Source organism: Capra hircus, chromosome 13, assembly GCF_001704415.2.
Source record: "Capra hircus breed San Clemente chromosome 13, ASM170441v1, whole genome shotgun sequence".
In the NCBI taxonomy this organism is placed as follows: Eukaryota; Metazoa; Chordata; class Mammalia; order Artiodactyla; family Bovidae; genus Capra; species Capra hircus.
In genome coordinates, this window is record NC_030820.1 from 47,240,553 (window position 1) to 47,267,732 (window position 27,180).

General features: G+C 35.9%; 1 protein-coding gene across 2 annotated transcripts in view; it reads right to left on the minus strand.

Moving 5' to 3' along the window:
• Positions 1 to 27,180, minus strand: part of GPCPD1 (glycerophosphocholine phosphodiesterase 1) — a 68,514-nt gene that overhangs the window by 26,674 nt on the left and 14,660 nt on the right. For both annotated transcript variants that reach the window (XM_018057368.1, XM_018057367.1), the window contains 7 exons: positions 23,002 to 23,077; positions 20,938 to 20,979; positions 12,660 to 12,783; positions 6,224 to 6,455; positions 4,292 to 4,454; positions 3,663 to 3,795; positions 3,261 to 3,315 (listed from right to left, as the gene is read on the minus strand). In XM_018057368.1, coding sequence (XP_017912857.1) covers positions 3,261 to 3,315; positions 3,663 to 3,795; positions 4,292 to 4,454; positions 6,224 to 6,455; positions 12,660 to 12,783; positions 20,938 to 20,979; positions 23,002 to 23,077 — 825 coding nt within the window. The remainder of the gene's footprint in view (positions 1 to 3,260; positions 3,316 to 3,662; positions 3,796 to 4,291; positions 4,455 to 6,223; positions 6,456 to 12,659; positions 12,784 to 20,937; positions 20,980 to 23,001; positions 23,078 to 27,180) is intronic.

Below are 27,180 nucleotides of genomic sequence, written 5' to 3' on the forward strand. Positions count from 1 at the left end.
ATAAACTGACAAATTGTGTGAATTTCTTATAGTGTGAATTCACTATAAGAAAACCAGCTGGGATCAAAGGATACAAGATCTGACGGTGTCTATGGCCCAGAGAAGTGCTGTGTAAGAATGGATGGACATGTTTCCATCCCTTACCCTAGCTTTAGTCAAGAAAAATGCTTAACTTGTCAGTACATATAGATCATAGGCTAAAACCAAAGGAGTCTGCTTCCTCTGTAACTTCTGAAGCAGGAAATAAGCTTAGCTGCTTCCACTGTCAACAAGAAAATAACACAAATCATTTTTATCAAAGAGGGAAAAAAAAACCCTATACCCCGTAAAGAGTTAAAACAATTATACATAAAGTATAGCTTCCCAGTTTTAAAGTTTAATTTTAGATTACCATCCTTTAGGAAGATAAATTTACTAAGGGATAAAATCTGATCTCAAAATTCATATGTGAGGGACTTTCCTGGTGGTCCAGTTATTAAGACTCCACATTTCACTGCAGGGGGCCCGGGTTCAAGCCCTAGCCAAGAAACTAATCTACCACATGCAGTGTAGCATGGCCAAAAATTAAAAAGAAAAAAAAAATTCTTGTGTGAGCAAGTTTTAAGAAATAAGCCAATAATAACCGAAACCTCTTCAAGGATGTCTTTAACATGAAACCAAACAAGCCTTTCATAACTAACTTAAGACATTCTATAAAATGATCCCTCAGAGTAAAAAGGGTTTCAACAGAAAAGGGCTCAATGGAATCTTCCCTCAAAAAGCAGACACCCTGAAAGCTCTTTATTAGGGATCTTCATGTGTTCACAGCTAATAAAACGATGTTTAGATTACTTAACTATAAGGAACTGAAACTAGTTACAAATAATGACCTACAGCACAGCATAATTGTATTTTAACATCTTTTCAACACAGAATTATCAACTAAACATTTTTGAACATAAAATCAATGATTATGATAATCAATCTAAGATCTCAAGAAATATAAAATGCATCATTATTTTATATACCACTAAGAGGGAGAAAAAACAATGCCAATCAAACCATGACAAGTTAAGACAGTTGTAAATCCTATCCCAATTTTAGAGATGCTAAATACGGGAAAAGTGTGTCTTAGAATAGTTGTTTGCTTCATATAAGTGATAAAATTAAAATCTAACAAATCAAGTTTATTTGCTGAACTATTTTTAAAAAGGCAAAGCTTAAGGCATGTATGTGGAGGACAATGGGAAAAAACTGAAATATAGAGTTTCTCAGTTTTCCCCTTAGTTTAACTTCAAAACATGAGGCTTAACTTGAGGTACAGTAGGTGAGGGGGTAGGAAACACACAGGCTCTTGATTTACAATGTCAGACTTCAGGTACTGAAAAACCTAAACGCTAAAAAAAACACAACACCAAACCACTAACTGAATAACGATATAAAAGGAGTTAAGAAATTCAGCATGATCAGGTTAGAATCAGGACGGTATACAGTATATATATATATATCTGTGTGTATATATATTTGTGTATATATATATATATCTCCATATATATATCTCTCTGTATATATATATGGAGTTTTATATACATATAATATATATAAGGAGTTTTATACACACACACACACACACAATACTATAAAAAGTTAAGAAGTTGAACATAATCGGGTTGGTATACAGGAGGCAAACTGAAATACTAAGTGTTTTTCTTTGTGACCCCCCCCCACCAGGCTTCTCTCTCCGTGCAATTATCCAGGCAAGAATACTGGGAGTGGGTAGCCATTCTCTTCTCCTAGGGATCTTCTCCACCCAGGGATTGAACCTGGGTCTCCTGCATTCCAGGCAGATTCTTTACCATTTGAGCCACCAGGGAAGCCCAAGTGAAGAGATAGGAGTAATAAGGAGTTAATATCTAACATAAAACTTTACAGCTCAGCATCAAAAAAAAAACCCAAACTATCCATTTATTTAAAATGTTAGAAGAACTGAGTATACATTTTTCCAAAGGAAATGCAGATGACCAACAGATATAGGAAATGTTATAACACTCAGCATGAGGGAAATGCAAATCAAAACCACAAAGAACCGGACTTCCCTGGTGGTCCAATGGTTAAGAATCTACCTATCAATGCAGGGGACCCGGGATCAAACTCTGGTCTGTGAGACAAATAAGCCTGTGCACCACAATTACCAAGCCTTTGTGCCACAACTACTGAAACTCCCATGCCTTAGAGCTCCTGCTCTGCAGTAAGAGTAGCCACAACTAGAGAAGCCCTTGCAGAGCAACAAAGATCCAAGGATAGCCAGAAAGAAATATAAAACAAAAAAACCACAATGAGTTATCACCTCACTGTCATCAAAAGAATGGCTATTATCATAAAGAACAGAAATAAATGCTGGCAAGCATGTAAAAGGAACCCTCCTACACTGCTGGTGGGAATGTAAACTGGTACTGACACTGCAAGAAACAGTTATGAAGGTTTTTCAAAAAGCTAAAAAGAGAACTACTATATGACCCGCCAATTCCACTCCTAGATATATAGCTGAAAAATACTAATTTGAAAACATATATGCTCTTTAATGTTCACAGTAGCATTATTTACAACTTCCAAGCTAGAAAGAAACCGAACTGAATGGATAAAGACGTGCTGTGTGTATGTACACACACACAGCTCAGCTTTGTGTACTGCTCAGCCATAAAAGAGAGTGAAATTTTGCTATCTGTAACAACATAGATGGACTTGGAAAGTATTATGCTAAGTGAACTAAATCAGATAGAGAAAGACTATACTATATGACATCACTTGCATGCAACAGTGTTTACCAGTGGAGAGAGGGAAGACAGGAGGGGCAATAAAGGCACAGGGGATTAAGTGGTACAAACTATCAGGTTTAAAATAAGCTACAAGGATACAACACAGGGAATACAGCAAACATTTTAAAATAACTATAAATGGAGCATAATCTTTAAAAATTGTGAATAATTATATTGTATACCTGTAATTTATGCAATACACATCAACCATACTACAAATCACTTAATTAACTTTTAAGAGGATGCTTAGGATTCCACTGCTTTAATTCTAATCCATACCATGAACTGAAATTAAAATGCCTAGAAATATTTTATCTTCACTTAGAAATATATTTAGAAAAAGCAGAAATATTCTCCCTTTTACCCTATTAATGCAGACTGGAGGAGGCTGCCCCAACCTACAACTCTCTACTTTTCTACCTGCGAATCACTAGTCCAAAGTTGTTTAAAGAGAGGTTCACTTACATGACTCGCAGCATTTCTTAAAGAAGCAATAGTATTTTCTTGAACTTTAGCAAGCCTGAAAGAAAATAAATATACAGAAATATAGTTATCATTAATAAAGAAAAGATAAATTTAGTAAAGAAGTCAACTATATTTTCAATAATGGACACAGTATTTATTCTCTATTTCGAGGCTAACTTTACCATCCCCAAAATAAGACTGACCATTACTTGACTGGTGTGTGCATTCCTTAAATCAAGCTCTAATAATCATAGGTATTTACAAGCCAATGTAAAGCCCAATTACAAAATTACATTTAAATCCAGGGTAATAATGAAAAGGATCCTTTGACCTTTAGTTGGTTAAACCTTATCATCAAGCATAAGCTACCAAATGCTAGTACTACTCAAATATTCAACCTACTGAGCAGTTGTTGTAGAATTCCCTGCACCTCGATGTCCAACATCCAATGGTATTCTTGGTTTCCAATACTTGGAAAATGAAGATTTCATGTCACAACTGTATCCTGGTAATGGCTTAATAATTATATAGTCAACTTTCATAGGAAAAATGGGGGAAGGGAAAAAGAAAGACAATTAAAAGGCTACGGTGAACTCAATTACACTTAAACACCATCAAACCAGCTTTATCAGTTGATCAAACAGAGAGAAATCAAGTCAATGACCATTCAGAGTAAAGCTTCCAGAAAATTGCTGTTGTTCAGTCACTAAGTCATGCCCAACTCTTTTGTGATCCCATGGACCGTCACTCCCCAGGATACTATGTCCATGGGATTTCCCAGCAAGAATATTAGAGTAGGTTGACATTTCCTTCTCCAGGGGATCTTCTCAACCCAGGGATCAAACCCATGTCTCCTGCTTAGCAGACAGATTCTTTACCAATGAGCAACCAGGGAATGTATTTGTTAAGATTCTGAAACAACTTATTAATTTAATTATTTACCGTTCTCAAAAGCACAATTTGAAACTAATTAGAACCCTAACTTAACGTTTGCTTATTTGTAAAGGGCCACCATGCTTGTCTAAGCTTACCTCTCACTTTGCCTATTGTTTTCCTAGAATTTCTGCTCATGATGGGAAGAGTAAGGATTCCAGCGCTCTTCCCACTCTCTGCAATGGTGGACGATAAGAGACATGCTGTACCCACATGTCCAGGAAAAGCATCACCCTGAACTACATGTTCACTGAGATCTTCCTGAAAAACAAGGATAAGAATAACCCAAATTCTTATAATTCAATATTCTCCATTAAAAGATCAAAAAAGACACCCTTAAAACCAACTCAGAATCTATGGAAGAAAATCAATAATACAACCAAATTTATATTCAGGTAATTTAGATAGCTTTGTTGTAACAAGTAACATATTTTCTTTTAGTATGCAAAGATATTTAATATACAGTATATTTAAGACTTTATGTTCATTAATCGTTACTGTTGATTTGCACTTCTGATCCTCTAACATATATTATGCAAATATAAAGCATCAACTGAATGTTTTTAAGTACTTTTATATTCAAAGACTAAGATACACCTGTTGGTGTTTAGTTGCTAAGTTGTGATCAACTCTTGCACAAACCCATGGACTAAAACCCGCCAGGCTCCTCTGTCCATTGGATTTCCCTGGCAAGAATACTAGAGTGGGTTGCCATTTCCTTCTCCCAGGTTTATTTCTGACCCAGGGACTGAGCCTGCATCTCCTGCTTGGCAGGCAGATTTATTACCACTGAGCACTAAGGAAGCCCAAGATATAATTATTTTCCTTGTGGCTCAGCTGGTAAACAATCTGCCTGCAATGAGGGAGACCTGGGTTTGATCCCTGGGCTGCGAAGAGCCCCTGCAGAAGGGAAAGGCTACCCACTCCAGTATTCTGGCCTGGAGAATTCCATAGACTATATATATAGTCCATGGGGTCGCAAAGAGTCGAACATGACTGAGTGACTTTAACTTTCACTTTTAATGTAAATTTTGTTCCTTATAAATGCATCTACACAGATGACACAGAGGGATAGTAACCTCTAGGACACTGAATACTTGAGATTATATAGTGTGCTTTATCCACCTAGTCTATGAATAAATTAGTACTTCCAAAACTGCTAACCAAATGAAAGGGAAGTCAGGCTGTTCGAGAGATTACTAATAGGTAGGTACTAAAAGAACAAGGAAACATTCAACCAAAACTTCATATTTTTATAATAAATGTTTCACAGATCTTATTAATTAGGCAAGATAACTATATTATAAAGCTATAAGACATACTCAGGTTCTAATCCATCCTGAATTTTGCTATTTTCAGAAACACTGGATAGGTGCTACTCTTAGGGAAGGTTTATTCCCCACCCTCAAAGAGTCAAACTCTAATCTAGTGTAAATGTGAGTGGAAATATCAAAGAGCCAGGACCTTAGGAGAGGACCCAGTTTTATTTGTGAGGAGCAGCTAAACAGCCCAAAAGCCAAGATAAGCATCACAAGCAGCTCTAGAAAGTTGGCAGCACAGAATCTGAATAACTTGGCACAATTTTCACAGCAACTATCTTTTCTTACATATTTATACTATCAAGTAAAGTTGGAAAAATGAGTTCACTATTACAATGGATTCTTATAAAATGCTTCAATAAACAAAACTTCAGTCATGAAGAGGGCTCAATCATGCTAGTTACATCAGTTTGCCTATCAAGTACAGCCTCTATTCTTCAAAGCAGCTTTGGGTACATTCATTTACGTTTAAAATACACAAAGACATCTGGTCATAATTTGAATGCAATTTTGAAGTTCTCAATTATATTGTTAATGAGTCTGGCAACTCTAATTTTTTAAAATCTGCTAACATGTACAGAAGAGTAAACATCTAAAAAGTTGTATGAATCATATGTTTACATAAATTAGACTACAATAAAAATCAAAACATATTTAAAAATAAGCTCATGTCTATATTGTCTCTCACCCTCTTCAGTGAAATATACTTACCTCAAAAAAATCAAATATTAGCTCTAGGTTATCTGGTTCCATTGTCTGTATACTATACTCTGTCCAACGGTCAGGCTGTAAGCCATACCCACACTCCGGCTGTGAATGTCTACACTTGAATTCATTGTCGCTTATTAAGGATATCTCCAGGCTATTTGACATTTTGTGAAGAACAGTGGGAGATACTCTATCATCATCATCTTCCTCCAGACCCTCTAATGTCAGCTTTACCCTAAATGAAAGGAAAAGATGATGAAATGTAAAAAGTGAAGAAAGAAAATCTATGTATGTTACCTAAACACTAAATTTAAAATTGTTCCCTTTATATGCTAAACCTTCAAATAACAAAAGAACTATACATACTATAGGTTAAGGCATTAGTTGTATTTTATAAAATAGTGGTGTTTTTATCTCCAAACATTTTTGCCAAGTATTAAAATGAGACAAATGTTCATTATGCCTAAGGCTATTTTCATTAATTCTTTTTAAATTTTTTTTGCCTATTTTCATTAATTCTTTGAGTCTTTTAAAATGAATCTAAAGAGGCATTTACTATTATCCATTTATAACTGGCTATCTCAATTTCTTATGAGAAGTTTCACAAATATATATATAACAAGTACAATTTTGAACCATATTCTGTTAGTGTGCATTAAAAGACTGTTAGACAGGGACTTCCCCAGTGGTCCAGTTGTTAAGAATCCATGTTCCAATGTATGGGTTTTAGGTTGGATCTCTAGTTGCAGAACTAAGATCCCACATGCTGCAGAGCAATTAAGCCCATACCACAACTACTGAGCCCATGTGCCTTAGAACCTGAGCACCACAACTAGAGAAAAGCCCTCATGCCTCAACTAGAAAAGACCACATGCCACAAAGAGAGATCCTGAATGTTGCAACTAAAACCCGATGCAGCCAAATAAACATTAAAAAAAAAAAAATCCTGTGAAGAGTTGGAGGTCGTAAATTTTTAAATTTCCCATACTTCTCACTACACTGAGACCAGGTATTTTGTGAACAGATTATTAAAGAAAACTATGGTATTAATGGTATTAAAAGCATGGTATACACATTTGCAAGTATGCATGGCTTTTATGTATTTACATATATGTACTTTTTAATGAAACAAAGGAACAAAACGAGAAACCAAGAGTCTTATAACCCCCACAGCAATGAAAATAAAAGACAAGTTACCTAAGCCACTGGGTCACAAAGACTAATTTACTCCCAGGTGAGAAGCAATCAGCTGCAGAGAACACTTGTAATGCCAATAAGTTAACTCAATTCTAGAATATTTCTTGCACCAACTGGAATGTACATAGATCATATAACTCTAATACCAATGATGTAGGAGTAATGTTATTGTATAGAGTACAGTTGAGCTAGGAAAGCTTTTCATTCTAGATTTAAATAAGATCCACTTAATAATACAAGTAATAGAACTGCATTAGTGAGGCCTGTTCTCTGAATGACCTGCTGCCTCCAACAACTGTGCAGACTTATCTTATGGGCACATATTCTAAGATATCCCAAAGGGGACATGACTATTCAATTAATAATAATGTGCCATAGTGATAGTGTAAAATCAAAAGTAGCACCACTTTAATAATCCAAACAAAAAAGATCCTTTCTTCTCTCCAAACTCTTAGGAATATCTCTGAACAATTGATTTTGCTGGTGAGCCTGAAAGAACAAACATTCTTTACCAGGACATACAAAAAGCGACCACAAATGGACTGTAATGAATTGGCAAGGAAAGCATGGAAGATTAAATATGACTATTCTCAGGCCTTTCTGGTGGTCCAGTGGTTAAGACTCCAAGATCCCAACATAGGCAACAAGGGTTTGATCCCTTGTAAGGAACTAGGATGCTGCATGCCCAGGCCAAAAAAAAAAAAAAAAAACAAAAAACTAGTCTACAAATAGCAATGTGCAACTACCTACCTCTCCCCCCTCCCCCAAAAAAAACAAGTTTAAAGGGATCAATTAAAGACTTTAGTCCATTTATATTAAAGGTTTTCTTCAAATAGCTATATAAATGTTATCAGTTCAGTTCAGTCACTCAGTTGTGTCTGACTCTTTGCAACCCCATGGACTACAGCAAGCCAGGCTTCCTTGTCCATCACCAACTCCCAGAGCTTGCTCAAACTCATGTCCATTGAGTCGGTGATGCCATCCAACCATCTCATCCTCTGTTGTGCACTTCTCCCACCTTCAGTCTTTCCCAGCATCAGGGTCTTTTCCAAGGAGTTAGTTACTTGTATCAGGTGGCCAAAGTACTGGAGATTCAGCTTTAGCATCAGTCCTTCCAACAAATATTCTGGACTGATTTCCTTTAGGATTGACTGGTTGGATCTCCTTGCAGTCCAAGGGACTCTCAAGAGTCTTTCCCAATACCACAGTTCAAAAGCATCAATTCTTTGGTGCTCACCCTTTTTTATGGTCCAACTCTCACATCCATACATGATTGATTACTGGAAAAACCATAGCTTTGACTAGACAGACCTTTGCTGACAAAGTAATGTCTATGCTTTTTCATACACTGTCTAGGTTAGTCACAGCTTTCCTTCCATGGAGTAAGTGTCTCTTTTAATGGCTGCAGTCACCATCTGCAATGATTTTGGAGTGCAAAAAAATAAAGTCTCTCACTGTTTCCATTGTTTCTCCATCTACTTGCCATGACATGATGGGACCAGATGCCACGATCTTCATTTTCTGAATGTTGAGTTTTAATTGAGCTTTTTCACTCTTCTGTCACTTTCATAAGAGGCTCTTTAGTTCTTCACTTTCTGCCAGAAGGGTGGTGTTGTCTGCATATCTGACATTATTGATATTTCTCCCGGCATCTTGATTCCAGCTTGTGCTTCATCCAGCCCAGCATTTCACATGATGTACTCTACATACAGGTTAAATAAGCAGGGTGACAATATATAGCCTTGACGTACTCCTTTCCCAATTTGGAACCAGTCTGTTGTTCCATGTCTACCTGTAACTGTTGCTTCTTGACTTGTATACAGATACAGGTATGCATATAGGACCTGCATACAGGAGGCAGGTAAGGTGGTCTGGTGTTCCCATCTCTTTCAGAATTTTCCAGTTTGTTGTGATCCACACAGTCAAAGGCTTTGGCATAGTCAATAAAGCAGAAGTAGCCGTTTTTCTGGAACTCTTGCTTTTTCTATGATCCAAGAGATGTTGGCAATTTGATCTCTGATTCCTCTGCCTTTTCTAAATCCAGCTTGAACATCAGAAAGTTCACGGTTCACATACTGTTGAAGCCTAGCTTGGAGAATTTTGAGCATTATCTTGCTAGCACGTGAGATGAGTACCATTGTGTGGTAGTCTGAACATTCTTTGGCATTACCTTTCTTTGGAATTGGAATGAATATATAAATGTTATAGTCTATCATAAAGTAACACTACTGCTTTCCAAGTTCTGGTGGAATCAAGTGAAAGAGAAACTTGTGTGTAAAATGTGGTGGTGAGATTTGCTTGTTAGATTACTCCTTTTGGCTTGTGGAAATCACTAAGTAAGCAGTGCTGAAGGCAAGTCCAAGTCAGAGTTTCCCAGAGAGCCTGAACAGCTGCAGAAGCTCTTCATCAGGAGTGAGCTTTGCAACAACCAAGGAGAGTCTGAGAAGCCATTCTGAGCATTGGGGAATGCTCACACTGTGGCCATGAGGGGTCCAAATATCAAGCACTCTAGAGGCATGGGTTTGTCACAGTGGAGGCGGCAGATCTCACCATGAATGCAAGACCACACAAGGTGGATGGAAGAGTTGTGGAACCAAAGAGGGTTGTATCAAGAGAAGATTCTCAAACTGCCCACTTAAATGTGAAAAAGGTTTTTGTTCATAGCATTAAAGAAAACACTGAACATCACCTAAGAGATTAATCTGAACAGTATGGGAAAAATGAAGTCATTGAAATCATGAATCACTGAGGCAGTGGCAAAAAGAGAGGCTTTGCTTTTGTAACCTCTGATGACCATGACTCTGTAGATAAGACTGCCATTCAGAAATACCATGCTGTGAATGGCGACAACTGTAAGGAAAGTAAGGAAAGTCCTATCTAAGTAAGAGATGGCTACTGCTTCATCCAACCAAAGAGGCAGAAGTACTTCTGGAAACTTTGGTGGGAACCAAGGAGGTTGTTGTGGTGAGGATGACAGCTCTGGTTGTGGAGGAAACTTCGGTGGCCAAGCTGGCTTTGGTAATAGCCATTGTTGGTGGTGGATATGGTGGCAGTGGGGAAGGCTATGGATTTGATGATAATGGAAACAATTCTGGAGGTGGCAGAAGCTACAGTGATTTTGGCAATTACAACATCAATCTTCAAATTCTGGACTCATGAAAGGATGAAACTTTGGACGGAGAAGTTCTGGCTCGTACAGTAGTGAAGGCCAATACCTTGCTAAACCACAGAAGCAAGGTGACTCTGGTGGTTCCAGCAGTAGCAGTAGCTACGGCAGTGGCAGAAGGTTTTAATTACTGCCAGGAAACAAAGCTTAGCAGGAGAGGATAGCCAGAGAAGTGACAGGGAAGCCACAGGTTGCAACAGATTTTGTGAACTCAGCCAAGCACAGTGGTGGCAGGGCCCAGCAGCTATGAAGAAAGATGTTCTAGACAATACTCATCTGTATGGGTAAAAAAACTTGAGGACTGTATTTGTGACTAATTGTGTAACAGGTTATTCAAGTTTGTTCTGTGTAAAGCATTCCAGGACAGAGTTTTAAAGTAGACTTTTTTTGCATCCATGCTTTTTTCTGCACCCATGTAACAGTCTGATCATGACATTAAATAAATGTGTCTTTAAAAATAAATAAATCAAATGTGGTGTTAAGGAGATAAAAAATCATGTTAAGTGTTTTATTTAAAATGCAAATACTACTGCTAAGCTTTTAGTCATGATAAATTTGTAGATAAAATTATTTTCTAGCAAATGAAGGCTTAACCTATCAATACTATGAATTTGGGGGCAAGAGATGGTCAAAACAAACATCAATTGCTAGCTATGCACAGTTATTTCAGTAGGAATCAGTAATTTGTAGTGGCCAAATAAGTATGGTTATAAAAACAAACCAATTTAAGCCTAAGCAACACAGTAATATATACAAACACTCAACTTCTATATAAACAAGAGAAACATAGGACTCAGTATGCATAAACAATCCAATTAGAACACAATTAATTATCTATTAATTTTTTTGGCTGCATCGTGGTATGCAGGATCTTAGTTCACCAACCAAGGATGGAACCACGTCCCTTACAGTGGAAACGAGAAGTCCTATCATCATCATTTCAAAGTCATAAAACGAAGACACTTTACAGCTATAACACAACTTATTTGCTTCTTTTAACACGTAAATACAGTATCTAATTATTTATGACTATCTGGTTAGAGAATCTTTGCAATCAAACTGACCGAGCAGATCAGCTACATGGTCCAATTACCTAGGTTTCTCAGAAGCAAAGCAGAGGCCTAAAAAAGCTAATGATCAGAGACAAGGTACATCCAACACACTTTACTCACTCTCAGAACAGGCCAATTGAAAGTGTTGAGAAGTGTCACCCACCCTTTCCCATACGTATTTTATGACTAGGATAAGTAATATAGTATTTTTAGCAGTTACTGTAAAGTGTTTATGGATTTACAAACTGTACCATCATTATTAATTTTATCATGAAAATAGATATTAACTATTACTGTTAACTACTTTAGTTACTAAAAATGGCCCTTTCAACCCAGTCCTGACATTTTGTTAGAAAAACCTGCATTACACAGCATACTTAGAATTCTCGGTCCCAAAGTTAAAAAAATTCAAATGATAAGGCTGCCTGCTTTGCTAAGAAATCAGTCCATTCAAAGATATACATGGTGACATTACAAAAGTTTAAGTTACTATTTAGTTATTTATACAAAGCTTGACATCTATTTCTTAAATTAAGATTACAATTGCACTAACCTGGAACTGCTCTGGTAACTGTGACCTTTCCTTAATGAAAAGGTTTTTTGTTATTAAGACACAGGAAAATTTAGGACACTGAAGTGTATTTCCAGTGACCATTTTTCTGTTTGTGCCATTTTCCCCTCATTTAACACAAAATCATTTCATCACATCAATTTTGAAACAAATTGCTACACTAAGAAATTTCAAATGGTAGGAACTACAAAGACATGTCAGCCTAGAAATCACTTACGTAAAGTAAAAAAAAAATTTTCTGATTTCACATTTGGAGATTAAGACTAATGTAAGTACATTTAACTGTAATAATCTTCATGCAAGGAAGCAAATTCACTTTTACAAGACCCTGCTGTTTGTTAGAATATAAGAATGCTATTTCCTCAGATGATACACTTAAAGCCTATAACCAGATGGATCAGAAATCTACAGCAATGGTGAAAATAAATAAGTAACAAATACACATGGTCCTACCTAAATCTAGATTTTTTAAATTTTTTCTTGGTTATTGAGACAGGAGGTTTTTCGGAATAATGCAAACGTAATCTGATTTCGGTCTGACATGTCAGCCATCCAGAATCCAGAGTCTCAATACCATCTAGAAAAAGTATGAAGAACACTAATTAATATACACATTTTAAAAAACAAGCCAATAACTACAAGACATAGCGACAGTTCCAGTTCACATTCACAGTTTGATACACTCAGGTTATCTATCATTGGTATTTCTCTTCAAAGCAAATATACAAGTAGTCTTAAGTTTGTCATTAAAATAAAACTTTTATATGAAGTACATAATGTATACACATATGAAGGGGGAAAAAACTAAATGAACATTAACAACTAAACAAACTAAATTAAAATACTCTTATTGAATATATTATTGCAGCAATACGAATCTATCTCAGAAAGAATACATATCCCAAGAAGGCTTATAACCTAGCAGTTGTTCCACTGCTGACCACAGTTACAATTCCAAAGTGTCACATGAGATACTCAGCTGAAAACTAGTTATTTCACTAGTGCTGGCAGTGGAGACACCAGGAGGTAAGAATCAAACAAAATCAATGTACTGGGAGATGCTAGGGGCAGGGAACAGGCGGTTGCCAACTAGAGGGCAGCCGAGGCCAAACAGGAAAAGGGGCTTGGAACAGAGCCTGACACACACCAAATACTGAACAAATATTTGTTGAAAGATTTTATCAAGTAACAACACCCCATTTCTGGAGCTGTTTATCTCCTGAGCCATGGCATAGTTCATGACTCCAAGGAGATTAAGCCCTGAGCCTTTGGAGTGGGAGCACTGACTCTTACAAGACCCTAGACTACCAGAGAACTAACCCTAGGGAGTACCAAATAGTGAGAACTAACACAAAAGAAACCACCTGAATACAAGACCCACCATTACCCAACCACCAGTAGCATCCTGTACAGGACACCTCATCTAAACAACAAACAAAACAAAAATACAAACCAAATCATCAGCAGACAGGCGTACCACCTCACTCAGCATTTCCCATCAGAGGAAAAACAAACAAAAACTCAGCACAAATCTCACCCTATAGGAAGCTCACGCAAACCACTGGACCAACTTTAAGAGGGCAGAAACCAAAAGAAAGAAAGAATTCAACCTTTTTCAAGAAAAGAATTCAACTTTCCTTGAAGCCTGAGAAAAGGAGACCTCAAACACAATAACTTAAAAAAATAATAATGAAAAGGCAGAGAAATAATGCACAAATAAAGGAACAAACTAGAAATACAGAAGTCCAAATAAATGAAGAGGAAACAGGGAAACTACCTGAAAAAGAAAACAGAATAATGATAATAAAGGTGATCAAAAACCTTGAAAACAAAATGGAGAAAATGCAAGAATCAATAAACAAGGACCTAGAAGAATTAAATAATAAACATACAGAGACAAACACAATTACGGATATTAAAATACTCTAGAAGGAATCAATAGCAGAATATCTGAAGCAGAAGAAAAAATCAGTGAGCTGAAAGATAAAATGGCAGAAATATCTTCTGAAGAGCAGAACAAAGTAAAAAGAATGAAAAGAGCTGAGGACAGTCTCAGAAACCTTTGGGACCATATCAAATGCACAACATTCTAATTATAGGGCTCACAGAAGAAGAAGAGAAAAAGGGTATGAGAAAATTTTTGAAGAGATTATAGTTGAAAATTTCCCGAACATGGAAAAGGAAATAGTCAATCAAGTCCAAGAGGCACAAAAGGTCCCATACAGGATAAACCCAAGGGGAAACACCAGGACAGTAACAAAAACTAAACACAAAGAAAGAATATTGAAAGCAGCAAGGGAGATGCAACAAGTAACATACAAGGGAAACCTCATACATTTAACAGCTTATCTTTCAGCAGAAACTCTGCAGGCCAGAAGGGAATGGCAGGATATATTTAAAGTACTGAAAGGGAAAAATCTACAACTAAGATTACTGTACCTGGCAAGGATCTCATTCGAAATTGACGAAAAGCTTTTCAGAAAGCAAAAGTTAAGAGAATTCAGTACAACCAAACCAGCTTTACAACAAATGTTAAATGGACTTATATAGTCAGGAAACACAACAGAAGAAAAGAGATGTACATAATCAATCCCAAACAATTAAAGAAAATGACAATAGGAACACACTTATCAATAAATTACTTTAAATGTAAATATATTAAATTCTCCAACCAACAGGCACAGAATGGCTGAATGGATACAAAAGAAGACACATATATATGCTGTCTACAAGAAACCCACTTCAGATCTCAAGACACACAGACTGAAACTGAGAGGATGGAAAAATGTATTTCATGCAAATAGGAAGCAAAAGAAAGCTGGAGTAGCCATCCTCATATCAGACAAAATAGACTTTAAAATAAAGATTACAAGAGATAAGGAAGGACACTACATAATGATTAAGGGATCAATCCAAGAGGAAGGCATAAGTAACTATGCACCCAACATAGGCAACTCAATACATAAGAGAAACACTAACAGACATGAAAGGAGAAATTGACAGTAACACAGTAATAGGACACTTTTAACACCCCAGTCACACCAATGGACAGACCATTAAAATAGAAATTAATAAGGAAACACAAGTCTTAAATGATACATTAGATGAGATGGATCTCACTGACATCTTCAGGACATTCCATCCAAATGCAGAAGAATACACCTTCTTCTCAAGTGCACATGGAACATTACCCAGGATAGACCACATCTTGGGTCACAAATCAAACCTCAGTAAATTTAAGAAAACTGAAATCATATCAAGCATCTTCTCAGACCACAATACTATGAGAGACTAGATATCAACTATAAGAAAAACTATAAAAAACCAGGTTTGACATAAACACATGGAGATTAAACAATACATTTCTAAATAACTAACAGGTTACTGAAGAAATCAAAAGAGAAATCAAAAAATTTCTAGAAACAAGTAACAATGAAAACACAACTCAAAAGTATGGGATGCAGCAAAAGCAGTTCTAAGAGAAAGTTTATAGCAACACAATCCTACCTCAAGAAACAAGAAAAACAGTGAAAAGACAACCTAACTTTACACCTAAACAACTGGAAAAAGAAGAAACCCCCAAATTAGTAGAAGGAAATAAATCATAAAATTTGAGCAGAAATAAATGAAAAAGAAATGAAAGAAACAACAGTAAAGATTAATAAAACTAAAAGCTGGTTCTTTGACAAGATAAACAAAATTGACAAACTTTTAGCCAGACTCATCAAGAAAAAAGAATCAAATCAACAAAATTAGAAATGAAAAATGAGGTTACAACAGACAATGCAGAAATACAAAGGATTATAAGAGACTATTATGAACACCTATATGGCAATAAAATAGATAACCTGGAAGAAATGGACAGATTCTTAGAAAAGTTCAATCTTCTTAGAAATTGTGAACAACCCAATTCAAGCACTGAAATTGAAGCTGTGATCAAAAATCTCCCAGAAAACAAAAGCCCAGGACCAGATAGCTTCACAGGAGAATTCTATCAGACATTCAGAGAAGACCTAATGCCTATCCTTCTAAAAATCTTTCAAAAAATTGCAGAGGAAGGAACACTTCCAAACTCATTCTATGAGGCCACCATCACCCTGATACCAAAATCAGACAAAGACAACACACAAGAAAGAAAACTAGAGACCAATATCACTGATGAACATAGATGCAAAAATCCTCACCAAAATGTTAGCAAACAGAATTCAGCAACACATCGAAAAGCTCATACACCATGATCAAGTTTGGTTTATTCCAGGGATGCAAGGATTCTTCAATATACATAAATCAATTAATGTGATACCCCACATTAACAAATTGAAAAATTAAAACTATATGATCATCCCAATAGATGCAGAAAAAGCTTTTGACAAAATTCAGCACCTATTTATGATTAAAATTCTTCAAAAAATGAGCACAGATGGAACCTACCTCAACATAGTAAAGGCCATATATGATAAGCCTACAGCAAACATTCTCAACGGTGAAAAACTGAAAGCATTCCCCCTAAGATTAGGGACAAGACAAGGGTGTCTATTTTCACCACTATTATTCAACATAGTTTTGGAGGTTCTAGCTACAGCAAGGGAGAAGGCAATGGCAACCCATTCCAGTACTCCTGCCTGGAAAATCCCATGGACGGAGGAACCTGGTAGGCCTGGTAGGCCTGGTAGGCCGCAGTCCATGGGGTCGCTCAGAGTTGGGCACGACTGAGCGACTTCACTTTCAGTTTTCATGCACTAGAGAAGGAAATGGCAACCCACTCCAGTTCTTGCCTGGAGAATCCCAGGGACAGGGGAGCCTGATGCACTGCCGTCTATGGGGTTGCACAGAGTCAGACACGACTGAAGCAACTTAGCAGCAGCTACAGTACTCAGAGAAGAAAAACAAATAAAAAGGAATCCCGATCGAAAAGAAGTAGTAAAGCTCTCACTGTTTGCAGATGATATGACACTTTACATAGAAAACCCTAAAGATAGTACCAGAAAACTACTAGAGCTAACCAGTGAATTTAGCAAAGTTGCAGGATACAAAATCAATTTACAGAAATTACTTGCATTTCTATATATTAACAATGAAAAATCAGAAAAGCAATTAAGGAATCAATTCCATTCACCATTACAACAAAAAGAATTAAATATCTAGGAATAAACTTACCTAAGGAGACAAAAGAACTGTACAAAGAATTATAAGACACTAATAAAGAAATCAAAGACGACATTAACAGATGGAAAGATATTCCATGTTCCTAGGTAGGAAGAATCAATATTGTGAAAATGAGTATACTACCAAATGCAATCTACAGATTTAATGTGATCCCTATCAAATTATCAATGGCATTTTCCACAGAACCAGAACAAAAAATTTCACAATTCACATGGAAACACAAAAGACCCCGAATAGCCAAAGCAGTCTTGACAAAGAAGAATGAAGCTGGAGCAATTAACCTTCCTGACTTCAGGTTATACTACAAAGCTACAGGCATCAGGACAGTATGGTACTGGCATGAAAACAGAAATATAGACCAATGGAACAACATAGAAAGCCCAGAAATAAACCCATGCACCTATGGGTACCTTATTTTTGACAAACGAGGCAAGAATATACTATGGGGCAAAGACAGCCTCTTCAATAAGTGGTACTTGGAAAACTGGACAGCTACATGTGAAAAAATGGAATTAGAACACTTTCTAACACCATACACAAGGATAAACTCAAAATGGATTAAAGACCTAAATGTAAGACCAGAAACTATAAAACTCTTAAGAGGAAACATAGGGAGAACCAAGATCCTCTATGACCCACCTCCTAGAGTAATGGAAATAGAAACAAAAGTAAACAAATGGGACATGATTACACTTAAAAGCTCTTGCACAGCAAAGGAAATTATAAGCAAGGTGAAAAGACAAGCCTCAGAATGAGAGAAAATAACAAATGGAACAACTGACAAAGGATTAATTTTCAAAATATACAAGCAGCTCATACAACTCAATACCAGAAAAACAAACTACCCAATCAAAAAGTGGGAAAAAGACCTAAACAGACATTTCTCCAAAGAAGACATACAGATGGCTAACACACACGTGAAAAGATGCTCAACATCACTCATTATTAGAGAGATGTAAATCAAAATTACAATGAGATATCACCTCACACTGGTCAGAACAGCCATCAACAAAAAGTCTACAAACAAATGCTGGAGACGGTGTGGAGAAAAGGGAACGCTCTTGCATTGTTGGTGGGAATCTAAATTGATCCAGCCACAATGGAATACGGTATGGAGACTCCTTTAAAAACTAGGAATAAAACCACCAGGGGACCCAGCAATCCCACTCCTAAGCATATACCCTGGGGAAACCAAAACTGAAGGAGACACATGTATCCCACTGTTTATTGCAGCACTATTTACAATGGCTAAAACATGGAACCAACCTAGATATCCATCGACATATGAATGGATAAACAAGTTGTGGAACGCACACAATGGAATATTACTTAGCCATTAAAAGGAATGCATTTGAGTCCGTTCTAATGAGGTGGATGAATCTAGAACCTACTATACAGAGTGAAGTGAGTCAGAAAGATGAATATTGTATTCTAACGCATATATACGGAATCTAGAAAAATGGTAATGAAGAATTTACTTACAGGGCAGCAATGGGGAAACACATAGAGAATAGACTTATGGACATGGGGAGAGGAGAGGACAGGATGAGCTGTATGGAAGGAGTAACATAGAAACCTCCATGATCATATGTAAAATAGATAATCAACGGGAATTTACTGTATGGCTTGGGAAACTCAAAACAGGGGCTCTATATCAACCTAGATGGGTGGGGTGAGGAGGGAATATATGTGTATCTATGGCTGATTCATGTTGGGATTTGACAGAAAACAGCAAAATTCTGTAAAGCAATTATCCTTCAATGAAAAATAGGGTTGTCTTTTTTTTTTAATGAAAAATAAATAAATAAATAAATGCATTATCCACCTACATATTCTGCCATTGATAAACTGCATGATTGTGATAACACTGCTAGCACTGTTTAATTTGAAGTTTCTTACTAACGAAAGTAATAACATTGTCATAAATACCAGGGAGCTGACAACTGTTTTGTACCTAAGTTTTCCATCAACAGGATTAAAAAAAAAAAAAAAAAATCAAGGAAATTTTCTCCTTAGGTCTGATTTCCTAACTATCAAAATTTTATACATAAAGAGAAACCATTACCATCTCAAGTGTTAGACTACTTCATGATGTAATAAATAATCCCAAACAAAATCAAGAAATTAAGTTAAATTACTGTCTGAACACTACAAAAGCATATACATCTGTAAAGTGGATAAACATATGTACCTAGTAAAACAACAATCAAAACACTCAGGCCCAGACTTCCCTGATGGCTCAGTGGATGGGAATCCATCCACCAATGAGCGGAATAGTGGCTCGATTGCTGGTCTGGTTATAAGATTTCACATGCCACGGAGCAACTAAGCCCTAGCACCACAACTACTGAGCCCACCAGCGTAGAGGCCATCCTACACAAGAAAATTCACTGCAATGAGAAGCCTGCAGACCACAATGCACACCACACTGAAGAGTAGCCCTCCCTCACCTCAACTAGAGAAAGCCCACGTGCAGTAATGAAGACCCAGCAGAGCCATATAAATAAATAAAAATAAAACATCCAGGCCCTACTCCTTCCTGTATTCAACAGGAACAAGTAATTCTGGTTATGAGCAATTATCTCTGGTTCTGTAAGCACACATTCTGCTCACCCCCTTTATAACTTTTGATTCCTATGGTATAGTATCTAAAATGAAGATGGAGGTTTAGCATGATAATGAATTCCAGTCATTGAAGAAATAACTTGAATGCTTAGGATAAAATATCTACTGATGCAGAAAGTATAAGAATGCATAACATTTTCAGAAGTAAAAGGACTTTAGACTCCACTGTAAATTGTTTACTCAGCCAGAATGACTAGAACATTATTCTTAATCTGGATTTTAGTATAAATGCACATACAAACAATGCACAAACGTAGGTTATGAGTAATGTTCACATGTAAAGGTTTAGAACAATTAATATTCTCAAACACAATACTGTTAAGTAATGATATAATAACCATTAAGTATAATACTTTTAAGTTAATTCTATTAATTCATACACCTAAAGTCACCAGCGAAATAAAAATCAAAAAGATAAAATTGTAAAGCATAAGAAATATACTAGAGAGAATTCCCTGGTGGTCCAGTGGTTAAGACTCTGTACTTCCACTGTAGAGGACACAGGTTTGATCCCCCAGATTGAGGAACTAAGATTCCACAAGCAGCATGGTGATACAGTAGATCCTGTATTTAGATCCAGTGGATTAAGAGTCCACCTGCCAATGCAGGGGACACAGGTTTGATCCCTCGTCCAGGAAGATTCTACACGCCATGGACAACTGAAGCTCATGCACCACAACTGATGAGTCCCTGAGCTGCAACTACTGAAGCCCTTGTGCCTAGACCCTGTACTCTGCAACAAGAGTAGCTACTGTAATGAGAAACCCACGTATTGCAACACCCACTCATCCTAACTAGACAAAGATGCAGTACAACCAAAAATAAATAGATAAATAAATAATCTAAAAAAAAAAATCAGTCTTATTTCTCTGCTGTTTCTAATGAAATGTAAGATCTCAACCATGTGAATGAAGATTTTTGAAAACTCAGTCTCACTTACTGTGGATTCCAAATTGTCCATCGTCAATAATAATTTCACTTTCTAAAATTGAAGGAAAATAGAAAACTTAGTTACAATTCATGATGTACACACAGAATGAACAACTGAGAAATTACCCACCTTAAGGATTTTTTTAAAATTAATTAAAAATATAAAAGCATCCCAAAGTGAATAAGCATATTTATTGTAGCCCTCAATAAAGAAACCCCTTTTAAGGAGGCTATCAGACAGTAATAATTCTTACATTTATGGTGATTATTCACAATGTTACAAGGAAGAGAAAAGAAAACTCCTCAGAGAGGTGCTCCAGACTAGAGGCACTGGGACAAATGTTTATACCAACCAATGTATGAGACTGACAAGTTGCTGGACAACAATATCGCCTGGTTTTTTTCAAACCAAAGGTCTTGGCACAATTAAAATGCTTATTCTCACATAGTGCCTATTCTGATCTTAACTAAACTATAATGCTCGTCAAACCCCAACTATTCTCTACAGCCAGCTAAAAGCTTTTCAAACAGCATAAACTTACCTGTATACATAGAGCTGTGAGGAACTACCAAAAGTAAGTGCTCCCTTCCAACAGAAATGTCAACTAAATGAGAAAAACTGTTAATCCCCACCCTCTAAGTAAAATACTGATTATCTTCCCTGCTACTTCATTCCCCAGTTTACTTTAAACATAAATCTGAAACAGTTGTCAAAATAAGTGTGATAGTTTCCAGTAAAGATTCTCTGGTATATTTCACACAGCTCTTAAGTTCAGAAGTTATACTTCCCAAAAGCTTAAAATAAATTTATTAAAAAGATCAGAAAATCATCCTACCTCTCAAAGAAAATATATTTAATTGCAGGATGCTTCAAAATGTAATTTTTTAAATATTTAATTCCTAATATTTCCCAACCTCAGTATAATTCTAAAATACACTATCATAACATTTATAAATATAGTATCAGAAATGTATTAAAACATGCAAAAAGAAAATCCAACAGAGGATGGAACAAGATACTTGTTTAAACGAGATATGTCCTTGATGCAGGGTAAAGCAGAATCACTCATTATTTTCCAATCTAAGCTAGTAACTAACAAGCCATTTATTATCTTTAAATTATAATTTTTTCAAGAAACTAAAAGATTTCTCACCACTAATTTATATACAAAACCAAGTGGGTAATTTAATGTATGTGAAAAGAATTTCAAATTTCAATCTCAGTATGGAAAAAGAAATTAAAAAATACTTGTATGAAGAGAAATGCCATTGTTGGGCATAAGAAAACTAAATAACACTTAAACAAACAAAAATTTATCTGAATAGCAACTTTAACACAGCCAGCAGGGTACTGGGCGAAAATGTCTGCTGTTGCTGCTGCTAAGTTGCTTCAGTCGTGTACGACTCTGTGTGACCCCATAGACGGCAGCCCACCAGGCTCCCCAGTCCCTGGGATTCTCCAGGCAAGAACACTGGAGTGGACTGCCATGTCCTTCTCCAATGCATGAAAGTGAAAAGTGAAAGTGAAGTCGCTCAGTCGTGTCCGGCTCTTAGCGACCCCATGGGCTGCAGCCCACCAGGCTCCTCCGTCCAACCGGGAAATTTTAATTCATTCGTACAAGTTTATTCAAATATTCACTAGTTTAAAAAAAAAACACACACACAATAAATAAAATAATATACTACTCAAAGCTAAAAGAATCATTGTTTTGTGTTAGTTCTTTCTTTGAATGTTCTCTAAGTTCTCTGAGCAAGTCATCAAAGCCACAGACGGATGCTCAGTTAAGAAAAATGCTATTTTACAAACTTTTGTAACTACTCCAAATGGAAATATATATTCCATGAAGTCATCTAATCCAAGAAATTAAAAATAACTAGACAAAGGTTTCTAATTAAGTTTACAAAGAAAGGCAATTAAGAACTGCTTAGTTTTGAAAGACACTAAGTGAAACTTGTAGTATTGACAATGCATTTACCTTAAACTTTAAAATAAATATTTATTAAATCCCACTAAGCCAATGTGCATTAGTAACTTTATGCATATGCCTCAAACAGATGCAGTTAATGCCCATACCTAAAGGGGTTATTGATCGTGGTTGTAGATGAGTCTCCCACTTGTGAACTATGACTTGACATGGGCCACCGATAGTCTGCAATTTAAAAGTTAAACGTCTGCAATAATTTCTTGTATCTTATTTTCTACCCATGATGTCATTAGATGTTTGTGGCCTAAGTCTTATACTAAGCATGAAACCAAGAGATTCATCTTGTTAATATCAATATTATAATGCCCCAAATCAGGAATGTACCAGGTCACAAAACATGATGAACGCTGGAAGAAAATGAGGGTGAGGCAGTAAACAGAAAAATGAGATGAACTGGCACATAAAACCGTTCTAAACCCATTCTTTAATCTGCCAACAATACTCAGTTTAATCTTTAACTGATACTCTGTTCTGAGTTAAATTAACAGCAAATACACATTATGTTCCGTATGTCGGCAGTCAATGTGATTACTGGAAGAAGCATCTCATCTGAAGTAACTCTTCAATGGTTTGGAAAAAGCTGAAACTCTCCGATAGAAATAAACAGTAAGAACAAATACTGCAAGATCAATTATCGCAAGTATGCAAGGAACTAGAAAGCATCATAAAGTTCTTCATTTCAAGTATTTAAAAACTGCTAAGTAGGTAACGGGAAGAATATCAGATCCTCACATCAGAGTAACCAGTTCTTTTAAGGAGCACAAGAAGCCCTTTCCTTCAGGAAAGGAAACATGCATGGGTAAATCTGAAGAACAAGTTTAATTAAATGGGAGTAGGCATCCAGTTTTACTCTTCATGCCTCGAAGTTTATAAATTCATACAGTGTGAAAAATTGTAATACTTGTCTTCTGTTATCAAGTTGTCTTACTAAAAAGAAAGTTAAAGTGTTAGCTGCCCAGTCATGTCTGACTCTTGCCGACCCCATGGACTTGTAGCCTGTCATGCTCCTCTGTCCATGGGATTTCCCAGGCAAGAACACTGGAGTGGGTAACCAATCCCTTCTCCAGGGTATCTTCCTAACCCAGGGATTGAACCCAGGTCTCCTACACATTGCAGGCAGTTTCTTTACCATCTGAGCTACCAGGAAAGCCCAGCCTTATATACTGTTGATAATGTCTACAGCAATTTAAAAGCTAGAATGAACTAGCACAAAGACTCCTTTGTGTGTTCCTAAGGGACTAAAGTATGAAGTGCTTCCTAATTTTTCATTAAAAAAAGAAAAAAGCTTGACTAATTAAACTTATGTGCCAAAAACAATTCTTTACGTATTTTAAAAGCAAAATTTCAAACCTAACAAGGTTTGATAACCTAACAAGGTATTTTTTCCTCCTGAAAAAGAAACTTAATAAAACACAGAAAAGCAAAAAGAAAACAAAATCACCTATTATCATATCACTTATAGACAATCACTATCAATATTCTCACATATTCAAACTCTTTTCTAGGTATGTATTATATATACTCTTAAGTCTGGAACATGTACATTTCTCCCTATAGTACATCTGTAGATGGTATTAAATACTTTTATAATTTTCTAGATTTCAATATTGATTTAAGAAATGTGCCAAATGACAGTAAGTATGTAACAAGTTAGGCAAGAGAGAATTCTGCTACTACTGAAAGTATCCAGAGGCTAAAACCTTATTTAAAACTTGTAAACTTTCAAAGTTTGAAAACTAACATTGCATTAGATATACATTCAATTCCTTAACCCTGGGACAATAGAGGAACTCATTTTCTCCGGCTGAATGCATCCTTGTCAGAAGTGTTCACTTGTGAATTGATAATAAACTGTGTAGACATTTTTAGAAAATGTAATGTGAAAGTGTTCATCTTAAAATATGGTGAATTATGTTTTAAAACGAGGAACATTTGATCCTGCATCTGTTAGATATTTTTCACTAAAACTTTCTGCTATCATTTTTCTGTATTTTCACAGATAAAACTTTATAATCCTCAAAAGATGCATATATATTTTAAAAATAGGAATGTTTCTTAGCAATAATGGGCAGCCAAAACTAACCAACCTATTCCCTTCTTACACCCTCCCCATGTCCCCTGCACCCACCTCAAAAAAAAATCCTCTTTGCTACAAAAAAGGTATAGATCCATATTGTTACAAAAGTTACTAATGAAATGTGACTTGAAAGGGTGCCATGAATGTAACAGTAAATACCAGTGGGCATTAAAAGTGAGTAGAAGAGAGACTGTTTCTGTTTTAATTCTGTTATCAGAGGAATTTCACAAAGTGTTGACTGAAGTATCTATAATCATATAAGAATAACCCTGTGGATTAAACATTTGAGAGTGAACATATTATAGTAATTAAGTTTAAAAACCTCACCCCCATCTGTTTTAATAACAAACCCTCTAATCATAGCATAAAGCAAATGAGGCTCAAACAGAATGGAGTTTTGAGGAGCAGTCCAAAGGGCCAATTACAAGTCCGAAGGGCTTGTGAGTGAGTCTACAAGCATTCACATTAAAAATTCACGATTGGTACATAAAATGTTATGGTACTGACAAATGAACCAAATCTTAAAACACACTGAATTTCCAAAATTGTAATGCCTAGTTTATTAAACTTCAGAAGGTAATCTTAAATTTTAGCTTACTAATATTTTTTCAAACAAAAAAACTTAAGACTTGAGCACTGGGAAATTAAAGATCTCAGTTAACAATTCCAAAACACGCAGTCCTTTTTAATATTCTAAATGTAATAAGTCACTCTTCAAGATCTTAGAAAAAAACAAGAGTTCCATTCTGTAGAAGACTATCAAAATGTTAAGTGCTTTGGAATGAAATGGAAGGTGGGTCTTTGGAGAAAAAAAGTAACTATTAGCCGAAGACACTATTCTAGTAACAGTACTGTTAGAGTTATTCCACATCTTATTTTTATTATTATTACTGAAAGTCACTCAGTTGTGTCTGACTCTTCGCAACCCCATGGACTATACAGTCCATGGATTTGATTTCTCCAGGCCAGAATACTGGCGTGGGTGGCCTTTCCCTTTTCCAGGGGATCTTCCTAACCCAAGAAATCAAACCAGAGTTTCCTACATTGCAGGCAGATTCTTTATCAACTGAGCTATCAGCGAAGCCCATCATAGCATGTATTGAATCAGATGATTGCTGGAACACTTTTCAAAATGCATATTAACGAAAAAAAAAAAAAAAAAAAAAGTTTCCAGAAAAACATCATAATGACTGCTCTCTTAAACAGTTACTGATTGATATCACTCAGCTACATCAAGCACTGAGAAATAAGATTATATAACATAGAGTGCAGTTTTTGTTTTTAACAAACCACCAAGCAAAATAATCACTATCATGTAATATCACTGCTTTCAAATATCATAAAAACTGTTAAGTGTAAATTTTAGAAATTTCACTGTTTTCTTTCTACAATTTTGAAACAAAGACCCATGTGAAAGGAGCTCACACGTGAAGTCAATTCCCCTGCAACTGGTAATTCCCCCATTCCCCACCCACAGTGAAGACTGCTACCATGTCCTGCCTGCAAAGGTTTGCACATGGTCGGGTGTTGCTCCAAGATTTGTTTCATACATTCAAGCTTCCCCATTCATTAAACTATTGATGTCTCCATAAAAAAGAAAAAAAGAAAGGGACTCTGAAGAATTATTAATCTATGTCAGAGGCCAGATACATAGTTATTAAAAATCACTATTTTTAATAAGACCAGTAAGAAACAACTGTCTGCCTATCAAATGTTTCTTATATTAAAGGATTTAAACAATAATCAAGGGAGATAAACCACAAGATAAAAAAATTTGTAATGAATCTAATTATGAGTGAATGTTAGCACCTGTAAAAATTAAAAGTAGATGTTATTGTAAAATAAAGAGCTGTTTCACTGAAATGAATGAAAAATTTCAAAGACAATATAATCTTAGTATGAGACAATCTCTAATTCCAGCCACAAATAAAAAGGGGTGAACATGGATTTTAAAATGTTTAAGTTACATGTTAATTCAAAAATTATCTTTGGTGAAGATGTGAAAATAATGGGTTATCTTCAGACTCACAGCAATGTTTCCATTCCAAGAATATCTACTATTTTTGTGTGCTATGTTTAATATATTTGTTACCTGTAAAATTATTTTAAAATTCAATTATTAATACCTTATTCTAATTCTACAAAGTATAAGAATATGAAAAATTAGGAGAAAAAGGACCTCAAGACTCTT